The 18,493-nt window shown below is 41.9% G+C and overlaps 1 protein-coding gene across 8 annotated transcripts in view; it reads right to left on the bottom strand.

The window, feature by feature from the left end:
* The window catches only part of LOC119825216 (ABI family member 3 binding protein), a 213,737-nt gene extending 205,943 nt beyond the window's left edge, over positions 1-7,794 (bottom strand). For all 8 annotated transcript variants that reach the window (XM_038345948.1, XM_038345949.1, XM_038345951.1 and 5 more), the window contains exon 1: positions 7,630-7,794. In XM_038345948.1, the coding sequence (XP_038201876.1) occupies positions 7,630-7,708 (79 nt within the window). In that variant the 5' untranslated portion in view covers positions 7,709-7,794. The remainder of the gene's footprint in view (positions 1-7,629) is intronic.
* Between the last annotated feature and the right edge of the window lie 10,699 nt (positions 7,795-18,493).

Raw genomic sequence — 18,493 nt, 5'->3', positions numbered from 1 at the left:
GGAGCGTGTTTGCCCTGGATTTTTATTGGGTGGGCCTCAGGGGTATAATAATCCTTGACAAGAAAATGTTAACAAGCTGTTATGAATGTGTCTCATCTTTTACCTCCATCTTCAGGATTCCACAGGACAAACATTAGCACACTTCATTGTTGATGTGCTCAGAGGACCTCAAATCTCAGCTAAGTGCCAAGCACATTTAAAGTGCTTTGCCAACCACAAGGAATCCATGCCAGGGTTTTATTAGATGGGAAAGACGTGGAGAAGACGTCAGCAGTCTTACAACCGAAGGGTTTTGGTGGGAAACCCAAGCAAACATGAAGAGCTATGGAGGGAATCTCAACTGCCCTTCTGTCCATGGGACTCTTCAGTCTGGGACAATGGGGCCACCCTTATCTGTCACATGCCTTCTATGAATCACTCCAGCACAAGAAACACAAAGGGTGAGAAAAGACACACAGTGTGTTAGCTTTGGACCGCCCAAAATCCTGTTACTATTAAACATCAGACTCTCTGATCAAATGCTCCAGTATCATGCTAAGAATATTTTCTTTGTGCAATCTAGATTTTGCCTTGTGCACTGAGAGCATGTATAACTGTTTCATTGACATAAAGGCTCTGAACAAAGGTCCTTTAGTTTATCCAAGTTCTCTTCATGATATCTGGTAATACAGCCCATATTCTTCTGCCAGACACAAATTTAACTTACTCTCAAAGCCACCCCCACAAACATCTCAGAAACCTGTCATGGGGACTGTGTAGCAAGTTTGTAAGTGTGGACTGCTTAGTAGTTGTTCATCTTTTAAAAAGAAGGCTATCGAAATGGACCTATCCTATAGCCACTCTGATGAATATCTTGCATATCACCACAGAACCTTCATCTGGCGATGGATGGAGATAGAGACAGAGATCCACATTGGAGTACTGGACTGAGCTCCTAAGGTCCAAATGAGGAGCAGAAGAAGGGAGAACATGAGCAGTGAAGTCAGGACTGCGAGGGGTGCGCCCACCCACTGAGACGGTGGGGCTGATCTAATGGGAGCTCACCAAGGCTAGCTGGACTGGGACTGATGGAGCATGGGATCAAACCGGACTCTGAATGTGAAGGACAATGAGGGCTGACTGAGAAGCCAAGGACAATGGTACTGGGTTTTGATTCTACTGCATGGACCGGCTTTGTGGGAGCCTAGTCTGTTTAGATGCGCACCTTCCTGGACCTGGGGGGCGGGAGGAGGACCTTGGACTTCCCACAGGGCAGGGAACACGGAGGGAAGGTTAGGGGAGGGGGAGGGAAATGGGAGGAGGGGAGGAGGTGGAAATTATTAATAAAATTTAAAAAATAATTAAAAAGAAGTCTATGGTTTCTTAAGTTGTCCCTTTTAAGAAATGCTACATACACAAAAAGAGGCTTTCATTTGGGAATATATGCTTCATGCATCTCTCCACATAGACCAAGGGATCCAGGCATTGACTGGTTCACATTGGGCACTTCAGCGTTTCTAAGGTATCCTGTCATTTCTCAAGGATTGCTCAGAATTAACTGCAGCCATATAGGGACACTAACCAGCACCTAATGTGTGAAGCGTCTGTCACTAAGTGCTGAATTCTGTGGGAAGCTGATGGAGTGTTAATGCTCAACCCAGTGTGGTCCCTGGAGTCAAGTTTCCTGTGTTCACAGTTACACTGTATGACGTCAGGACACAAAACAGCCTTTTGATCCTTTACGGTGGGTTCGTTTTAAGTTAAGCCAAGAAATGTAACTACGTCTAACTCCTGAACTGCTTCTAACCAAAAGAACACAACAAAAGTTTCAGACATTTGCTTCGATAAATATACTACATAAGGTTGTGATTTATGTCCTAACTGCAGACTTGTCTAGGCACATGGCCACAGAAGAAAGGCCAATCAAGGGCTGAGGTGACTTGTGTCCAAAAGCCAGCTAAACCCTCACACCAGTGACCTTCCGTGGACTGTCTTTTCAACCATATTATTTTAGAAGTAGATCCTTCACAGGTAGAAACCAGTTCTAGAAACTTCACCACAGCCTCATATAAGACCTTGAATAAGAATGCCCATTAAGCCAGAAACATTGCAACAATAAATGCATTTTTTGAGCTGCCTACTTCATGGAAAGTTTTATGCAGCAGCAGATAATATACTATTGCAGGTAATAAAACATCTCATAGGTGAGAGGATACTTTATATTAACATGGCATTAATCATCATGCTAGGTAATGTAAAAATTTAGTTATATGTTTAATGTTATTTTAATAAAATCTACGTAGATAAACCATTGTTCTTCCATTTTATACTTAGCAATTTCCTTTTTTAGTTGGTGCTATTTATTTTAGTTTATTATGCTTGTTGAAAGACATTTTTGTTTTTATTTTACTATTCTAGTAATCTCTCATATTATCTCATGTCCTAATTTTACATTTATTTTCAGATCACTCTGATCAAGTTCACCTCTTTCTTTTGCACCTGCTTGTGCCAGTACCAATCAGAGAACAAACAAAAAGAATTCTTTTTTTTTTTTTTTTTTTTGGTTTTTCGAGACAGGGTTTCTCTGCAGCTTTAGAGCCTGTCCTGGAGCTAGCTCTTGTAGACCAGGCTGGTCTCGAACTCACAGAGATCCGCCTGCCTCTGCCTCCCGAGTGCTGGGATTAAAGGCGTGCGCCACCACCGCCCAGCCAAAAATAATTCTTTTTTTTCTCTATGCTGGTGACCCACATAGAGCCGACTGAGTGGGTCATGTGACATCAGTGGCTCTCCCTTCATTAGATACCCTGCCCTGGCCTTAGACAGGGGTGTCTTATATTGGGGGGGTTGAACAACCTTTTCACAGGGGTCACATATCAGATACCCTGCATACCAGATACTTACATTACAATTAATCACATTAACAAAACTTCAGTTATGAAGTAGCAACAAAAATAATTTTATGGTTGAAGGGGTCACTGCAACATGAGTAACTATATTAAAGGGTTGCAGCTTTAGGAAAGATGAGAACTACTGCCTTGGACAAACTTTTTGCCAGCCACTAACCTATAGAAACATTTCATGTTTTGTGTTATGGTATTGATGAACTGTATTATCAAACATTCCCTTGTCACCTATTAACTTATAGAGAAACAGAGAGCTAAATTCTTTAATATTTTTGTACCTCAGAACCCTTTAGAGCAGTCTGTTGAATGTATAACTGATGAACGTATACATTGGTATCTAAACTTAGCCTCAACTGAAGTATATTTGATTATTTTAAAACTCAATTAGTCTCATTCAGCTTTACCTACATGTTCAATAACTCGTACTTAAATAACCAAATGCATCAAAAAGTCATGAGAACTAGAACTATAAAAACCACTAAATAAATTTCCTGTGCTTTTACAACCTTTTCTCAGTTGAATCATTTCTTTCTATGTACTCTTTAATACTGTCCCAGAAATACACAAATATTCTAATTAAACCAGCCCTTACCCAGTGGTGGCAGCACACAACTTAATCCCAGCACTCTGGAAGCAGAGGCGGGAGGATCTTTGAGTTAGGCCAGCCTGGTCTACATAATGAGTTCTGAGACAGCCAGAGCTACACAGAGAGACTTCTATCTGTAAAAACAAAAACATAAAAAAAAAAAACTAGCCCTTTACCCAGTGGCTGGTAACCTCATTTTCCCACTTCCTCACAAATATCACCTATCCTTTAGAGATAGGCCAAGTGTTTTAAGTGACATATTCGTTTATTCAGAAGAGCTCTGTGGAAAGTAAGAGGCAGGTACCCTCACCTCTCATCCAAACTCTCCCTTGCCTCCAAATGCTCTTCTCTCTCAGCCGGGTTTGGTGTCTTTCAGATGCTTCAGTCCCTGGTCTGAACTGAGTCCTTCCAACTATTCTCAAAGCTCAGGGGCTTCAAGCTAAAGGAGGAAGATCTCGATGCCTTGGAATTTCCTCTTCTGTCCAATCCACCCAACTAACCAGTCAGCTACCTGAAAACAAGCACCATGAATTGCCCCCCCCCCCTCCCCCCAGTCTCCGTGAGCTACACAGGGCATGTAGCTTTTTACTAGAACAAGCCGGTGTATCTTTACAGGAATCAGGGAGCTGATGCTACACCGAAGTTAAAGCTAGGGACTTTTACTTCTCTTGGAGTAATTACTTAAACACCTGGAGACATAATCAGAAACTTTATAAAATGGGAGTAATAAGATACCTGCTTCATATAAGGGCTTAGACTTCCTGCACCAAAAAAATATGTAACACTAAATTACCACATCACTCAGTCAAAAAATACTACCTATGAGAATAATAGGCAACCGTTAATAGCTCTCATGGTTATTGTGACTCATCCGTCTCCTTTTTTAAAAAGATGATTTTTTTTTAATTGAGAGAGGGAGAGAGACTCTAGTTATGGATATGAGTATGTGTGCCAGTACCCACGGAGGCCAAAAGGAGGCTTTGGGTCCTCCAGACCTGGTTATATGCAGGGTTATATGCTTTCCTATAGCAGTTGTGAATGGCTCCCCATGGGTGCTCGGAACTTAACTCAGGTCCTCTGACTAGGATGTGTTCTTAACTGCCAGGTCATCCCTCCAGCTGTCTGCACATCTATCTTGTCAAGGATGTCTACTCTTTTGAGTAAGAACTCAAGGCAAAGAACCAACTGCACACTCCCTCTGCCATGTGCTCACGACTCCAGGTCCCAGAGTTGCATTATTACATTCCATTTTGAGTCTGTCGTTTGGGCCAAGGATGGTCAGGACACAAGGCAGTAGACGCCAAACCCCTGTGTTATCAAATGGAGCAGTGCTTGGCAATCTTATTGCCTCTCTATGAAGAACATGCCCCCTCGCTTGCTGTTCCACACAACTGTTTGGATATGAGATCTAAACAAACAAATTGCCGAAGCACATAGCCACTAACTTATGAAGACAAGGAAAGACGCATTAGTAAAGTTGAAACTTTTAAAAACAAAAATTTCTAACAACTTATTTGAGAATAGATAGGACATGTAACAAGTGAGTTCTTATAAATAACCAAATGAACATGTTTATATATAATTCATATATAAAATGACGGCATGTTCTTGAGAAATGCTGAAAGATGTTTTTAAAGGTGCTGTAATCTAATTTCCTCTACCTTAGGAGGAAAGGTCTGACTCAAGGGAGAGGCACATTCCCATGTGCAGTGCAGACCTGATTCCTGGAATAAGTCAAAGACCCTATCTACCTGGCAGGACTAGTATTTGGTTCCAGCTCCACCATTAACACGGGAAAGTTACTAACTCTCCCCTATTGTGGGTGTCCTCATCTATATAAATAGTTAAGATAGGTCAGTATTTTCCAAATACTGGCCTGTGATGAAGTTGTTAATTGATCTTCAATAAAATGAGAAAAAGGTAGACAACGGCCCAACAAATTTGTCTTATTAAACACATTTATTTCTAAACTTATGAAAATTGCTTGCTTTTCTGAACAGCAAGGATTTTTCCCCTAGCTTTGAGCATCCTCACATAGCAAAAGTTAAGTATGACCCCTATTAATAAAACCCTGCTAGTAAAACCTGCATGCATTTTTTTACTGGCACATAAATGCAAACACCTGGACTGGACCATGTCCAGCAGTCGCTAATGTCTAGCTCTTCACTGCCATGCCCTTCTTCAGTCACAGGTGACCCTCAACTCCAAAGCAGTAAGCAATAGCCCATCTCAGCCCCTTTTCAAATGCGATCCGTCACACACAGCCTCTGGAAAGATACCATAGCTGTTTGGCTAGACAGGGACTATCATTCAAATGGGTTTGGGAAACAATGGGTTCAAAGACTAGACAAGGTTTTTTCCCTTGAGAAATGTTTAGATCATCTAGGATGGTAGCATCCTTTGTGGGGATCCCCCCCCCACACACACACCAAAAAAAGCAAGCATGAAAAGCTCCCAAAGTTTTTGAAGGAAAGCGTCTGCCTCCCACCCCTCAACTATTAGAGGACATTCTCAAACACATTTCAGCAAAGTGGCCAGTTTAAGAAACTTCCTCAAAACCTTTTAAGGAAATAAAGGGATTTATCATTTATTTTATAATAGCTGTAGATTGTGTTTTGTTGATCTTACCAAACTACAGATTGTTAAAACATTACAAAGGAAACTTGATGCAAACACATTGATGGGCAATAAACTTGACAACAGTTTGGCTCCAATTATTGACAAATAAATATTCTTCTTTATCATTACAAGCAAAGGCACCTTGTACCAAGAGGCTTATTTCTAGATCTGTGACAGGAAAATTAAGGCTCTTGGGCCTGTCCTAAGTCTGTAGGGACCAAATTTGTTTATCATCCCTACACAGTAAATACAGAGAAAAATAAAAACACCTGTACAAATTGAAACTAAAAACAAAACAAAGAAAATTGACAGGCTCCTCTCAAATGGCAACAGTGTTAAAAGCCACATCAATGCAAACAATTAATTATGGATTAAGTTACAGTTTATTATGGTCAAGGAACAAAACTCATGGTAGAAGAAAAATCTAATGGTGCTTGATTTCTTTCTCCTTGCATAATCCTTTGATCTGAACAGAGGTTTCCTTCGCCATTGACTGCAGTCCCCATCCTCATGGGAGACACTCGCGAGCCAAATGCTTCTGCCGTCACATACTGGATTCACGTTTCACTTTACCCACCAAAAGGAAGGACACTTTGCATCTGAGACAAGATGACCCTAGGCTGAAGCTCCAGAGAGAGGACACAGCAATGTCTCTCAGCAGTCTGACCCTCAGCTTCTCTTTGGGACTCTGTTTTGATGAGTCTGTGCCTGGGTGTCACCTCTGACACTTCCCATCAAAACTGTACGGTAAATCCCAGCCTGTTTTCCTCGATCCTGCTGACTACAGCAATCTAAAGCCATAAAATGCCTCCACAGACCTGAAGTGTCTCTGCAAGGCAGCGAAAGAGCACTCAGCATTCATGCCCGCAGACAGGACAAGGCGAGAGCCTCCTGATTTAGTGTTAATTCGTTCTAAGGACTGCTTCTAGGGTCTAAGTTTAGAAAATTTACTTCTCTTTTGATGACTCTTGTAAACAAAATACCAACACTAAAATAAACAACTTAGGCATGAGAAGGGGGAGTGTCCTGTCCAGCAAACCAAACCCTCTTCCAAACTCAACGGGAGAGCCCTGACAGCTACTTAGCTGTACTTGGATCTGACCTGGCTACCCTCCCTGAGTCCTTAGCCTCAGGTAGGCTTGAGATTTATGCAAAAGATTCAAGCTTTCCGAACAAGCTTCTCTCAAAGCTTAAGCCAACCAGTCATTGTCTCTGGACAGGACTGAAAGCACCAAATAACTAACAAATTACAACAGCCATTTATATAAGCCGATTTGATAGGCAGATACTGTAGTTTGAAACTTCAGTTCATGTGAGCATACTCCATTAGAAGCTGTTAGGAGGAGCTGCTGTCGCAAAGTTAGTAACAGGGGTCCAAGAGAAAACAACGCTTAAATCACCCCTCGACACACATGGCCTTTGGTTTTCTGCAGAATAATTCAATTCCCCCATATTGTAAAGCAGATCATATTTCATACCGACAGTCTAAAACCAGCAACTCTTAATCTCACTTTTAAAACACAAAATAGCCGAGCTACTTGCCTTTTGGCAATTTCTGTGCATTTCCCAGGGCAAGGGCAATACTTCCACAGAGAAGCAGACACCCCAGGCTGGAGAGCATGTTGCATTTGCCTGGTCACAGGAGGAGTGATGCTCCCGGGTGCCTGGCAAGCCTGGAACTGCATTTAAGTGGACGTCCTCCACTGATAGAGGCGGGCGGCTGCACTGAGCTCTGCTGTGGGCTTACTCACAGGGGGTGGAGACAGGATGACATCACACCCTTTCCCACACACTCAGGAAAAAAAAAAGTAGGCACAACAGCAAAAACATATCCTCACATTTCCCTCTCCAGCACTGTGACTGTCTGCCTCTTCTCTGTTCCCTGACACAAGAACTAAAATTATGACCAATTATGACAAACCTGTTCAGGGAAGAACTACTATCCAGGCAACTTTGAAACATTTAATGAACTAGTTTAAAGAATAAAAAGGTATGATTAAGCCCATTAAAACACTAAAGTATAAAATGAAATTTTATTAAGAAGGAAACTGCTTTTAATTAGCCAGGAAACCTATCCAATTCTTCCCTTTTAAATGGGAATAAATTTATGTAAATATACTTTGAACTATTCTGCAGGTCTAATGTTATAAGAAACTTCAAAAGAGGGTCCTAAATTATGCAGTTGTATACTGTATACACATGTATACACACATACAAACACACACACACGTGTATATATGTATATGCACATATTCCATAGGTGTAGGTGTAGAGACAGAGAGGTAGCACATGACCTTATCCCCACAATGGGTTGGCCTCTGCAACAACCTTTGGCATGGTGGCTATGCAGGAGCTATGGTGTTAGCAATTTCTGTTTTCACAGTAAGGAAAGCTGAGGCATAGAAAAAGGGGTGTCCCAACCAAACAGTCTGCAGAATAGCAATGAATACAGGCTTTGGAAGGGCCCCCTTAATTGCTTTGAGCGTCTTTGCTATGTTATCAACACTGTTTATTATCCAGGGCTTGCTCCATGACAGACATTGATCTAACCAATTTACACATTACTAAGGCATTCATTCTTCAGACCCATCTATGACATAGGCATTGTGACCACTCTCGTTTTTGATAGAAAACTGAGCAAAGGGAAGTGAAAGAATAGTTTCAGTGTCATGGCACAAGTAAGTGATGCTGGCATTTAAGTAGGCCACGTGACCACAGCCCCTACAGTCTACCTTATTAAACGATAAATTCTAAGATAAAGATGAGGGCTGGGAAGATGGCTTGGTCAGTAGAGAGCCTGTTACTCAAGCATAAGGACCTTAGTTCTTCAGATATACCACCCACGTAAGAAGTCAAACACCACAGCAAGCATCTACAATCCCACCAATGGGGAGACAGAGACAGGATGAGCCCTGGAGCTTAGGATGCAGCCAATCTCACTGAATGGGTGAGTTCTAGGTTCTGCGAAACCTTGTCTCAAAAAACAGGGTGAGAGCAACTGGAGAGACACCCAGTGTCAGCCTCTGGCCTCCAGAGGCTCTTGGACACACACAGGCACACGAACATATCTGTGCACAAGTACACATACACACAAACACGCGGACACACATGCAGAACCAGTTTCATAAATTCACCCGTAGCGTTTTTGCATTTACTATAGTGTCTGGCACACAGAAAGCGTATACGATAGCGATTGCTGAAGACAGTCATAAAGGAGAACCGCAGCAAAGCCCTTAATGAAGAAGAATCATAGCAGGGCCATTTATAGGGAAGTCCCGCGTGTGTCCTCTCTGCTACACCACATTGTGGCAAACACAGGCACACTGCTGGAACGGCCAGCTTCACCTGATGCTCTGAGTGTTTCTCTGTTCATATCAATTCATTGCAAATAGCTTATCTCCGGCGTTGCTATAACTAAACCAAAATCATTTGAAGGGAGGTAGAATGACATCATTCAAATGAAGTTTGATGGCAGAATTTCCAAAAGTAAGAAGGACACCTCAAGAGGCCGTGCCATCTTCCAAATAGAGAGGAGGCACGGATTGAGGTCATTTGTTGCTGGCTGCCTGAGCCCTCACCATAGGAATGTTCTGGCGCTGGCTTCGGAAGGGGCTGGAGTATTTAACATGTTCCTCACCCCTGATTTTCTGCTTAAACAGGCAGCTCCCTCAACCCCGAGATTCACACTCAGCCAGATGTCCCTGCGGCCTCTGCGCTCTACAGCGCTTAGCCACCAGGCTACGCCAGTGAGGCCCGTGTTAGAGGAAACAAACGGAACAGAAACATCAGAAGGAAGGCTCGTTCTTCCAAACAGTGTGGGACTGCAACCCCAGAGAACCTGGACAACAAAGAGAACCCTAAGAGAGACATACAGGGATCTACCTAGGAAGGAGAAAAAGACAAAATCTCCCGAGTAAATTGGGAGCGTGGAGAACGGGGAAGGATGGTGGAAGGGGAGAAGGGAGGAAGCAAGGGGAGCAGAGAAAAAATGTAGAGCTCAATAAAAACAATTAAGAAAAAAAAAGTGTGAGACCTGGTGTGAGGCATAGGTAACAGAATTCAGGGATCAGACCCAGCTTGCCCAGCAGAGGAAGCCCAGTTCACATTAGAAGTCAGTGTTTGCCGCTTGGAACCAAGTAGACACCAGTGAAATAGAGGCCAGCCTCTAATATTATGTCAGGGAAAGATGGTTGCACTATTCCAGCCAGCAGGACAAACAAGCATTCAACAGACACACTGACAGTAGGAGAGCTCAGGCCAGAGAGGTGGGGGGTGGCTTGGAGAAAGGGACCTCACACATAGGACATTTTAGCACAGTGCCTAGAAGATTTCCTGTCTTCAGAGTCCCAACACAAACAGGATGAACACATCCTTTCTCACATGAGTACGCCTTGGGGCTTAGGTCACATAATCACAGCAAGGCTTTAGGCTCCTCGCAGGGAAAAATTGAACCTAACCTTGGGCTCAGTGGAGGTGACTTTGGAATTCTTTGTGCAACTCCGTTAGGTTTCTCCATCTCCACTCTTTGGATGACTGTTTAAGGCATGGTGTCTTACTTGGAAACATAGAAATGCCAAATTCCAAACACTGTAGGATGATAGACTACTAAAGTCATTGTCACTAATATCTGTGGAAAATTATGCCAAAAGAATCCTTAGGAAGAACTTTGAAAGGCATACAAAATGTCATAATTACTGTCATTTTATGAAAATATAGGTCATCTGTTCTTGATTATCATTGTCCTCACTGTCTAGAAGAATGTAAGTGGACATGTGAAGCAAGTATCAAAGGAAATACAGCTCACAGATTCCCGAGAATTCTCTAATGGACAGTCCTGGATTAATGAAGAGAACACTTGAATGCAGCCTGGAAAGCGGTTGTTAAAAGTCAGTTCTCTGAGGGTCCTCCTGCTTCTGCAGATCTCTGAGTAGAGGCACCAATTCCCGAGGTTAAAGGCTACATCCTCAGAAAAGGCGCACTGCCTTAGCCTTGGAAGGCAGAACTGTTACTATAAATGCAGCATCTGTCTAGAGCAAGCAGAATACATGGTCGTCTCCCAGCATGAAAGATTTGTTCCTGTTCTGTATTATTACCCATGTCATATATGGGTATCACCTATGTTTATTTGTGTTGCCCTTGCTGTGGAGACTGGGAATCTAAGCTCTGATGAAAACATTATTTAAGCCACTGCTGTTACTGTGAGTAACACACTGGACCTTGCCTTGACTTTGAAATTGCCAAAAGGCAAGTAGCTCGGCTATTTTGTGTTTTAAAAGTGAGATTAAGAGTTGCTGGTTTTAGACTGTCGGTATGAAATATGATCTGCTTTACAATATGGGGGAATTGAATTATTCTGCAGAAAACCAAAGGCCATGTGTGTCGAGGGGTGATTTAAGCGTTGTTTTCTCTTGGACCCCTGTTACTAACTTTGCGACGGCAGCTCCTCCTAACAGCTTCTAATGGAGTATGCTCACATGAACTGAAGTTTCAAACTACAGTATCTGCCTATCAAATCGGCTTATATAATGTGTCACACCAGCATCCATGAACAAATGCGTGCTTTGCTTGTGCACATGGTAAAAGTCTCAGACTTCTGCAGAACCGACAATAATTGGGCCACTTTCAAATATCTTATTAGATCTGCTTTAGCTGAGTACTTCATTATAATACCTATATAGAAGCCCAGTGTAAGAATTAGCTGTGACCCTCACAGTGTGTGCTGTGTTGCTAGATTTTGCTTATTATTAAACCATATATGCTTTCTTATTGTAACACTACAGAAAGTCACTGACTGCTTTTCTCTCTAAAACTGTTCTGACTGGCTATTTTAGCAACTGTGTTTCTCTTTGTAGTACTGTAACCTCGTTTCTCTATCTGTTCAGATTCCTCGAAAACCAGTGACAAATTTATCTCCCACCCACATTCAGGTATAGGTCTATGATGTGCCTTTTTTGGTGTTTTGTGACAGGATTTCTCTGTGTAACGGCCTCGGCTGTCCTGCAACTAGATCTGTGGACCAGGCCGACTGCTAACTCACAGAGATCCGCCTGCCTCTGTCTCCCGAGCGCTGGGACTAAAGGCGTGCGCCACCACCGCCCGGCTCTGACGTGCATTTTTTAAACATCACTCCTGCCTCTGTTTTTCACCCACGGCCTCAAACCGTGCTTATTTTACTCAGCGCCTTAATTTATGTGACTTTATAGTTGTTTTCATTTCTTCTGGAACAAGGTAAAACACAGCCAGCTGTCCGCATGCATAGGAACTGTGTCAGGAAAGTCTTACACATGTGTGAAGTTAAAACCTGGGGACCTGGTCTCTGTTTTCCTTTCTACAAACAGTGGACACTAACAGTGTTCGTTACAACACTCACCTCACGTCAGCGTGCACGTGTTCTCCAGGGAGATGGGAATGAGGCGCATGCGCCTAGAATACAGGTCTAAATAGGGGGTCATGATTTTCAATCATTCTCTGCTGGTCTTTTAATTGCTCGATATTAATCCCTGGGCTTCAAATGAAACTTGCATAAATCTTCCAAATCTTGGAAGTAAACTCTTTGCAACAATTCAACCTAATAGTCCGCTATTTTTAGTCAGTAGTATGTTAGGAACCGTGGTAAAGGATTTTTTTTTAAAAAAGCTTACATACATTTTCAATTAATAATATCTGAAGGTATGCTGTGGTTTTTAGGGATGCTAATAAAAATACTTTTAATGTGACTCATTTTAAATGGGAAACCCAGCATTCTGCCTTGCAGCCCAAACCTCACGTCTGTAATTACTGCGTTGAAAGAGACTTATGATCCACTGGACAAGCATCCTGCTTCGGTGAGGGTACAATTGGCCAGGGTATGAAACTTTCTCGCACACGCTTTGCAGAGTGCAGAAAAGCACATAAGTGTTTGAGTTGCGTTTACAGGGCTTTCTTCAATCTCTCCGAAGGCATCTTGAACTCTAGCTTCAGGCTTTACCTCCTTGAAGTGACTAACAACTTTTATAAAAGAATGAAGAAAATTCTTGCTTTGGCCTGGAAAGACCAAACAGCCATTAAATGGTTCATCTCTGGGTTGTGAAAGCGGTCTCTGATTGAGTTTAGTTTCTACAGATGCAACAGAAAAAGTAGGTAATTTGTAAAAAAAAAAAAAATAGACATTTTTTTTCTATGGATTCAGTGGTGATGACCAAAGCAATTAGTGCTTACATATGACATTTGAACCGAATTCTAGCATGAGGTGAAAGAGCAGGTGAGAGAAAGGAATAGATTGACATTTATAATACTTTTATTATCTCATCATTTCAGTCTCTAATTATGACAATAATCCATTCTTATGGCAGAGCTATACCACAAAACCAATCTTTTATTAAGCCCATCCCGCAACAATTGCTCACTGGGGACTAAGTTTCCAACATATCAACTTTTAGATACACATTCAAGCAATGGATTCTCCTTTGTATCCAAATCCTACTTTCTTCAAGGTGCTAAGGATCTACCAAATTTTATATAGGTAAAAAGATTGTCTCCTATTGACTTTAAAGGATGTAACATGGATTGAGTCAAGAGTTCAGTGAGAAATCAAGGCTAATGCCAGAGAAGGGAATCTGAGCAGGTAGAGGAATCAAGGCTGGATCCTGAGAGTCAGACCGCAGCATAGGAATGTAAGGTCTGGGGAACAGAAGAGGACAGACAGTCAGGGGGTGACCCTGGAGATCCAGCCTTGGTAGGAGTATCTCCTACTCAAACTGGTTCTAACACCCATCACCTGTGAGGTGTAGAAGGGCCTGTTCTACTTTAAAGAAAAAGATGGGGTCTTTCATGATCACGGCCTCATAAACTCAATGCCCAGTTCTTTAGAATGACTTTTCTCTGAAAGCTTCCCATATCTGATATGGGACAAAGAAGATTGCAAACAGGGTTCTAACAATGAAAGGATTTTGACACAACTGTGAAGGTAGGCACTCAGGGCCTATAGTAAAAAATACACCAAAATGAAAAATGGGACTATTTCAAAAGAAAAGACATACTCCAAATCCAACTGACGATGTATCCTGAAACAAAGGAGAGAAGTATTTCTCATTCATGAGGCCTTATTTTCTATTCCTTTTCCTGCCTAAAAACAATAGTGTCTGGGGTCGGAGGTGGGGTATAACTGGGACAGAACATGGGTTCAACTTTTGAAATACAATTTGAATTTCAAATGGCCAAAAGACACTTAAGGTCATATTCAGCTTCCTTAGCTATCAGGAACATGCAAATCAAAACAACTCTGAGATACCATCTTACACCTGTCAGAATGGCTAAAATCAAAAACACCAATGATAGTCTATGCTGGAAAGGACGTGGAGTAAGGAGAACACTCATCCATTGTTGGTGGGAATGCAAACTTGTGCAACCACTTTGGAAATTAGTGTAGTGGTTTCTCAGGAAACTGGGAGTCAACCTACTTCAGGATCCAGCAATTCCACTCTTGGGAATATACCCAAGAGATGCCCAATCATACAACAAAAGCGTTGACAATAACCTTTTAAACAGCAGTGCTGTTCACAGTCTCTCAACACTACATGAATGACAAATACACTATCTCACCTAAGTCAAAAATCGCCTACACCTCTGATATTTTACCAGAAGAGACTGGAGCTCAATGAATACATGCGATATTCCTCAAGGTCAGATGATGAGATCTCAGAATGACCTCCCCCATTCTCAATTGAGAGCACAAATGCGCCAATAACATAAATTTTATAGAAGACTTCGTATTAAGAGAAGAAGCTAATTACATAGACAATCCTAACTATCCACCTTTTAAAGAAAACACAATTCCACTGCCTCACAGTTGCTTCTAAATCTCTTTCCTTTGTTCTTGTTTTCCAAATCTTTTCTCTCATTTTTTTTTCCAAAAAGGATTTGTCTTTCTCTTCAACATGTGGAGAACCCACTAAGAAATGAAAGTTAATGCCCTCCTACTCCCCTAGTCGTTCCCTCAGACTGGTCAAGCTTATTTCTCTTTCCAATCTCCTTCATTTTCATATTACACTGTCTGACCTTCATTAACAGCCCCATGAAAGCTTTCGGTTTTTGGTAGAGAAGGGATGGCCCAGCCAGCCTAAGTGACTTGCCCAGTAAGCACAGTCAGTGCTATAGTCTCTAGCTCTGTGCTTCACGCTCTCCTGGGACTTGCAGTACCAAATGCATTCCTTATTTGCTATTTCATATCCAAAACTTTATTTTAGAGCATTCTTTGGCAGATAAATAAAATATACACATCCCTTAGAGACCTTTATTTTAATGCTCAGAGGTAGATATTACCAGGAAATCCACCTTCGACTCCATGAGGACATTCAGGACAGACTGGAGGATGGAACAAAAAGGGGTTCTTGATAGGCGTTTGAGGAAGACAGACTGCGGGAAGTTAAAACCAGGAACATCCTGAGGACTTCATGGGGCTATGGTTTTCAACTCATCCTGGGTGGCATTAGACACTATAGAAGACCTTACTTTCCCCTGTCTTTGTCTTTTCAATTTCAACTATCCCTTCTTTGTAGCTTGCTTTTAATTTTTTCAGATTTCTTTATTTTCTTCATTACATGTGTATGGAGGGGTGTTTTACCTGAACCTACGTCTGGTAGGTTCATGCATGTCTGGTCTCACAGAAGCTGGACGAAGGCATTGGATCCCCTGGAACTGTTAGCCACCATTTGGGTGCTAGGAATCAAACCCAGATCCTCTAAACAAACAAGGTTCTTAGCCCCGAGTTGTATGCCCATCCCCCTTTAACCTTGCTTTTAGTACCTTATTCTTGGTCTAGTACCAGCCCAAAGAACCACAGTAATTTAAAGAAACAAGAAACCACCCGAGTTACTGCCAATTCGTGTACAGAAACACAAATTTTGTGGCTTGTTTGTCTTTGTTTGTTTTTAGCTTGCTATAGTTCCACTCTACATGACAAAAATGATTCTACTCGGGCCATAGGCCACCTACCCACAATCAAACAGAATCTTGGTAGAAGAAAGGATTGACTCTCTAGAGAATTTCTTCTCAATTACTATCCCAGGAAAATCCCTCCCCCCGCCACTTTTCCATGTTAAAATAAAAGGGCATAGCCTTCCTTGAAATTACATGATTCACCCAAAACATCTGATAGTAATTTCAGGAAGAAGGCATAAAATATAAAAATGTGTAGAAAGCAACAGGGAGGGTCTAATAGAGAGTCCAGGGGATGAGATGTGGCAACTCTGTAACTGGGTGTATCATCAGCTCTCGCTCTCTGAACTACAAACTGGTACCCTTTAACTTACAAAATGCTTTTTTTTTCCCTAGCAATAACACTCATTTGGATCATCACATAAGATGACATCAGGAGGGTTTGGAAGTCTTCCCAGAGGACTAGTGTTTCTTATACCAAAAATCCCACGTGTCTCTCAGCACAGTATCTTCTATATTCACTGTTGTGTGACAAAACTTTTCCTGGGGAGACACAATACACGTGACTACCCACCCCAGATAAGGAGCCCATAACGGACCAGAATACAGAGGCCACCAAAGTCCAGCTTGGTGAAGCGTGGGTTTTACTGGGGTCCCTTACCTGAATATCAGTGACACGTTACTGACAGGGGCAGAAATGACTCAGAGACAGCTGTATCACCAAAGCCCATCCCAGCATGGGTGACAGCTCACAAAAGTTGGGAAACTAGAGAATGTTGCACAGTCTGCAGGCCGCTCAACAAGTTGGAGAGAGTCCCTCGCAAGTGACTCGATTGGTCTAAACCTCTTCCCTGTCGCTCAGCTGGTTTCTTCTTATTCCAGGCAGCTGGTCTGGTCTCAGAGTCTTCTTTATAGCTTGTCTTGTCTGAGAGCACCTCTCAGTAGTCTTTATTGCTTGCTCATGGAAGAAGGAGCTTAGTGAATCTGGACAGTTTCGGGGACTTCTGGAAGCTATTTTGAGTAGTTCACCTTCCTATTTAAGGAGCTTCACAGCAGGGTGGAATATTGAAATACTCCATGTTGGAGGAAACTCTCACCCCACGTTCATGAAGTTCTTTACGCCGATCTGAAGCTGCCTGACATGATAAGTAAGGATCATAGCATCTTGTATCGCCCAGCCCTCTCACTTGGGTTGTCATTCCTGGGCAGGTAAAAGAATTCTCCCAATTAATAAACCAGCTAAACTGACATGTTCCATAATTATTTGCCCAATATCCATAAAGACCTCAGGGATACGTGGAAACTCAAGAGTCTCTAGCTTTCCCCAGTTTGGGGAGAGAAGAGTGTAGAAAATATTTCTGAAGATGCTGGTTTTTGGAATTACACAATTAAAGAACCAGAAATATTGGAAATATCTAATTCTTCTTTGATGTGTGAATATGGTTTGTCTCCATGAAAAGTCACATTAAACTAAATTCCTTGAATAAGAAATCAATTGATTCAGGTATTGGGCAAAGGGATCTATGCAGTTAGTAATTAGACACTGGGGAGTACAACCAACAGAAGAGATTAGTATCCATCTCAAGGGAACTGGAAGTCCATGAACCATTTAGGTCTTGTGGGACTGGGTTGTTATGAGAGTTTACAGCCAGTGTTGCCCCACTCCTAGTTTCCTCGCTAACCAAGTGACTTCTCCTGCTTGTGTTCTCATTGTGTGATGCCACCCATCAGGCTGAAATGGAACCTTTGACAGATGAGGGCATCCTGCTGCTTAAACTTTTCAGCAATTGGAAATATAAGCCCAATAAATATCTTGTCTTTATACTCAGGCATTTTGTGATAGCAAAATGTGACCTAAGAAAGGCTTTAACAAAATAAAAGCATTAAAAGTTGGACCGATTGATAAATGAAAAAAGTAAGTTAAATTAGTGGGAATGGGAACCAAGCAATAAAGAAATATTCTTTAATTCCTCACACACAAACTGAGTGTAGTATTTCCTGTGCTATAAAAGTTGCCACAAATTCAATGACTTACTACAACATAAGCTAAATATCTTTTTTATTTTTTGAGATTATATTTACATTATTTTCCTCTTCCATTTCCTCCCTCCAAACCCTTCTAAGTACTGTCCCCATATTCTATTTTGAAGTAAACGCGCGCGCGCATGCGCGCGCGCGTGTGTGTGTGTGTGTGTGTGTGTGTGTGTGTGTGTGTGTGTGTGTATACATATTCCTAAATAAATAAATACAAACTGCCAAGCTACTCAGGCTGTAAAATGTTACTTGTATGCAAATATTTTTTCCAGAACCTACCATTTGGCATTAGGTAGCTAATTGGTATGCTTTTCCTTGGGGAAGACTCTTTCTCCCTCTCTAAGCATTGCTTAGCTGCTTATAAGCTTGTGGAGTCTTGTGAGCTCTCCCCTATTCCATGTCCTTGTGTCTGCATCTTTTGCTATTGGATTACTGTAGTTGTCTCCTAATTTGTTGT

This window comes from Arvicola amphibius, chromosome 10, assembly GCF_903992535.2.
Source record: "Arvicola amphibius chromosome 10, mArvAmp1.2, whole genome shotgun sequence".
Classification (NCBI taxonomy): Eukaryota; Metazoa; Chordata; class Mammalia; order Rodentia; family Cricetidae; genus Arvicola; species Arvicola amphibius.
This window is presented reverse-complemented; position numbering and strand designations above follow the sequence as displayed.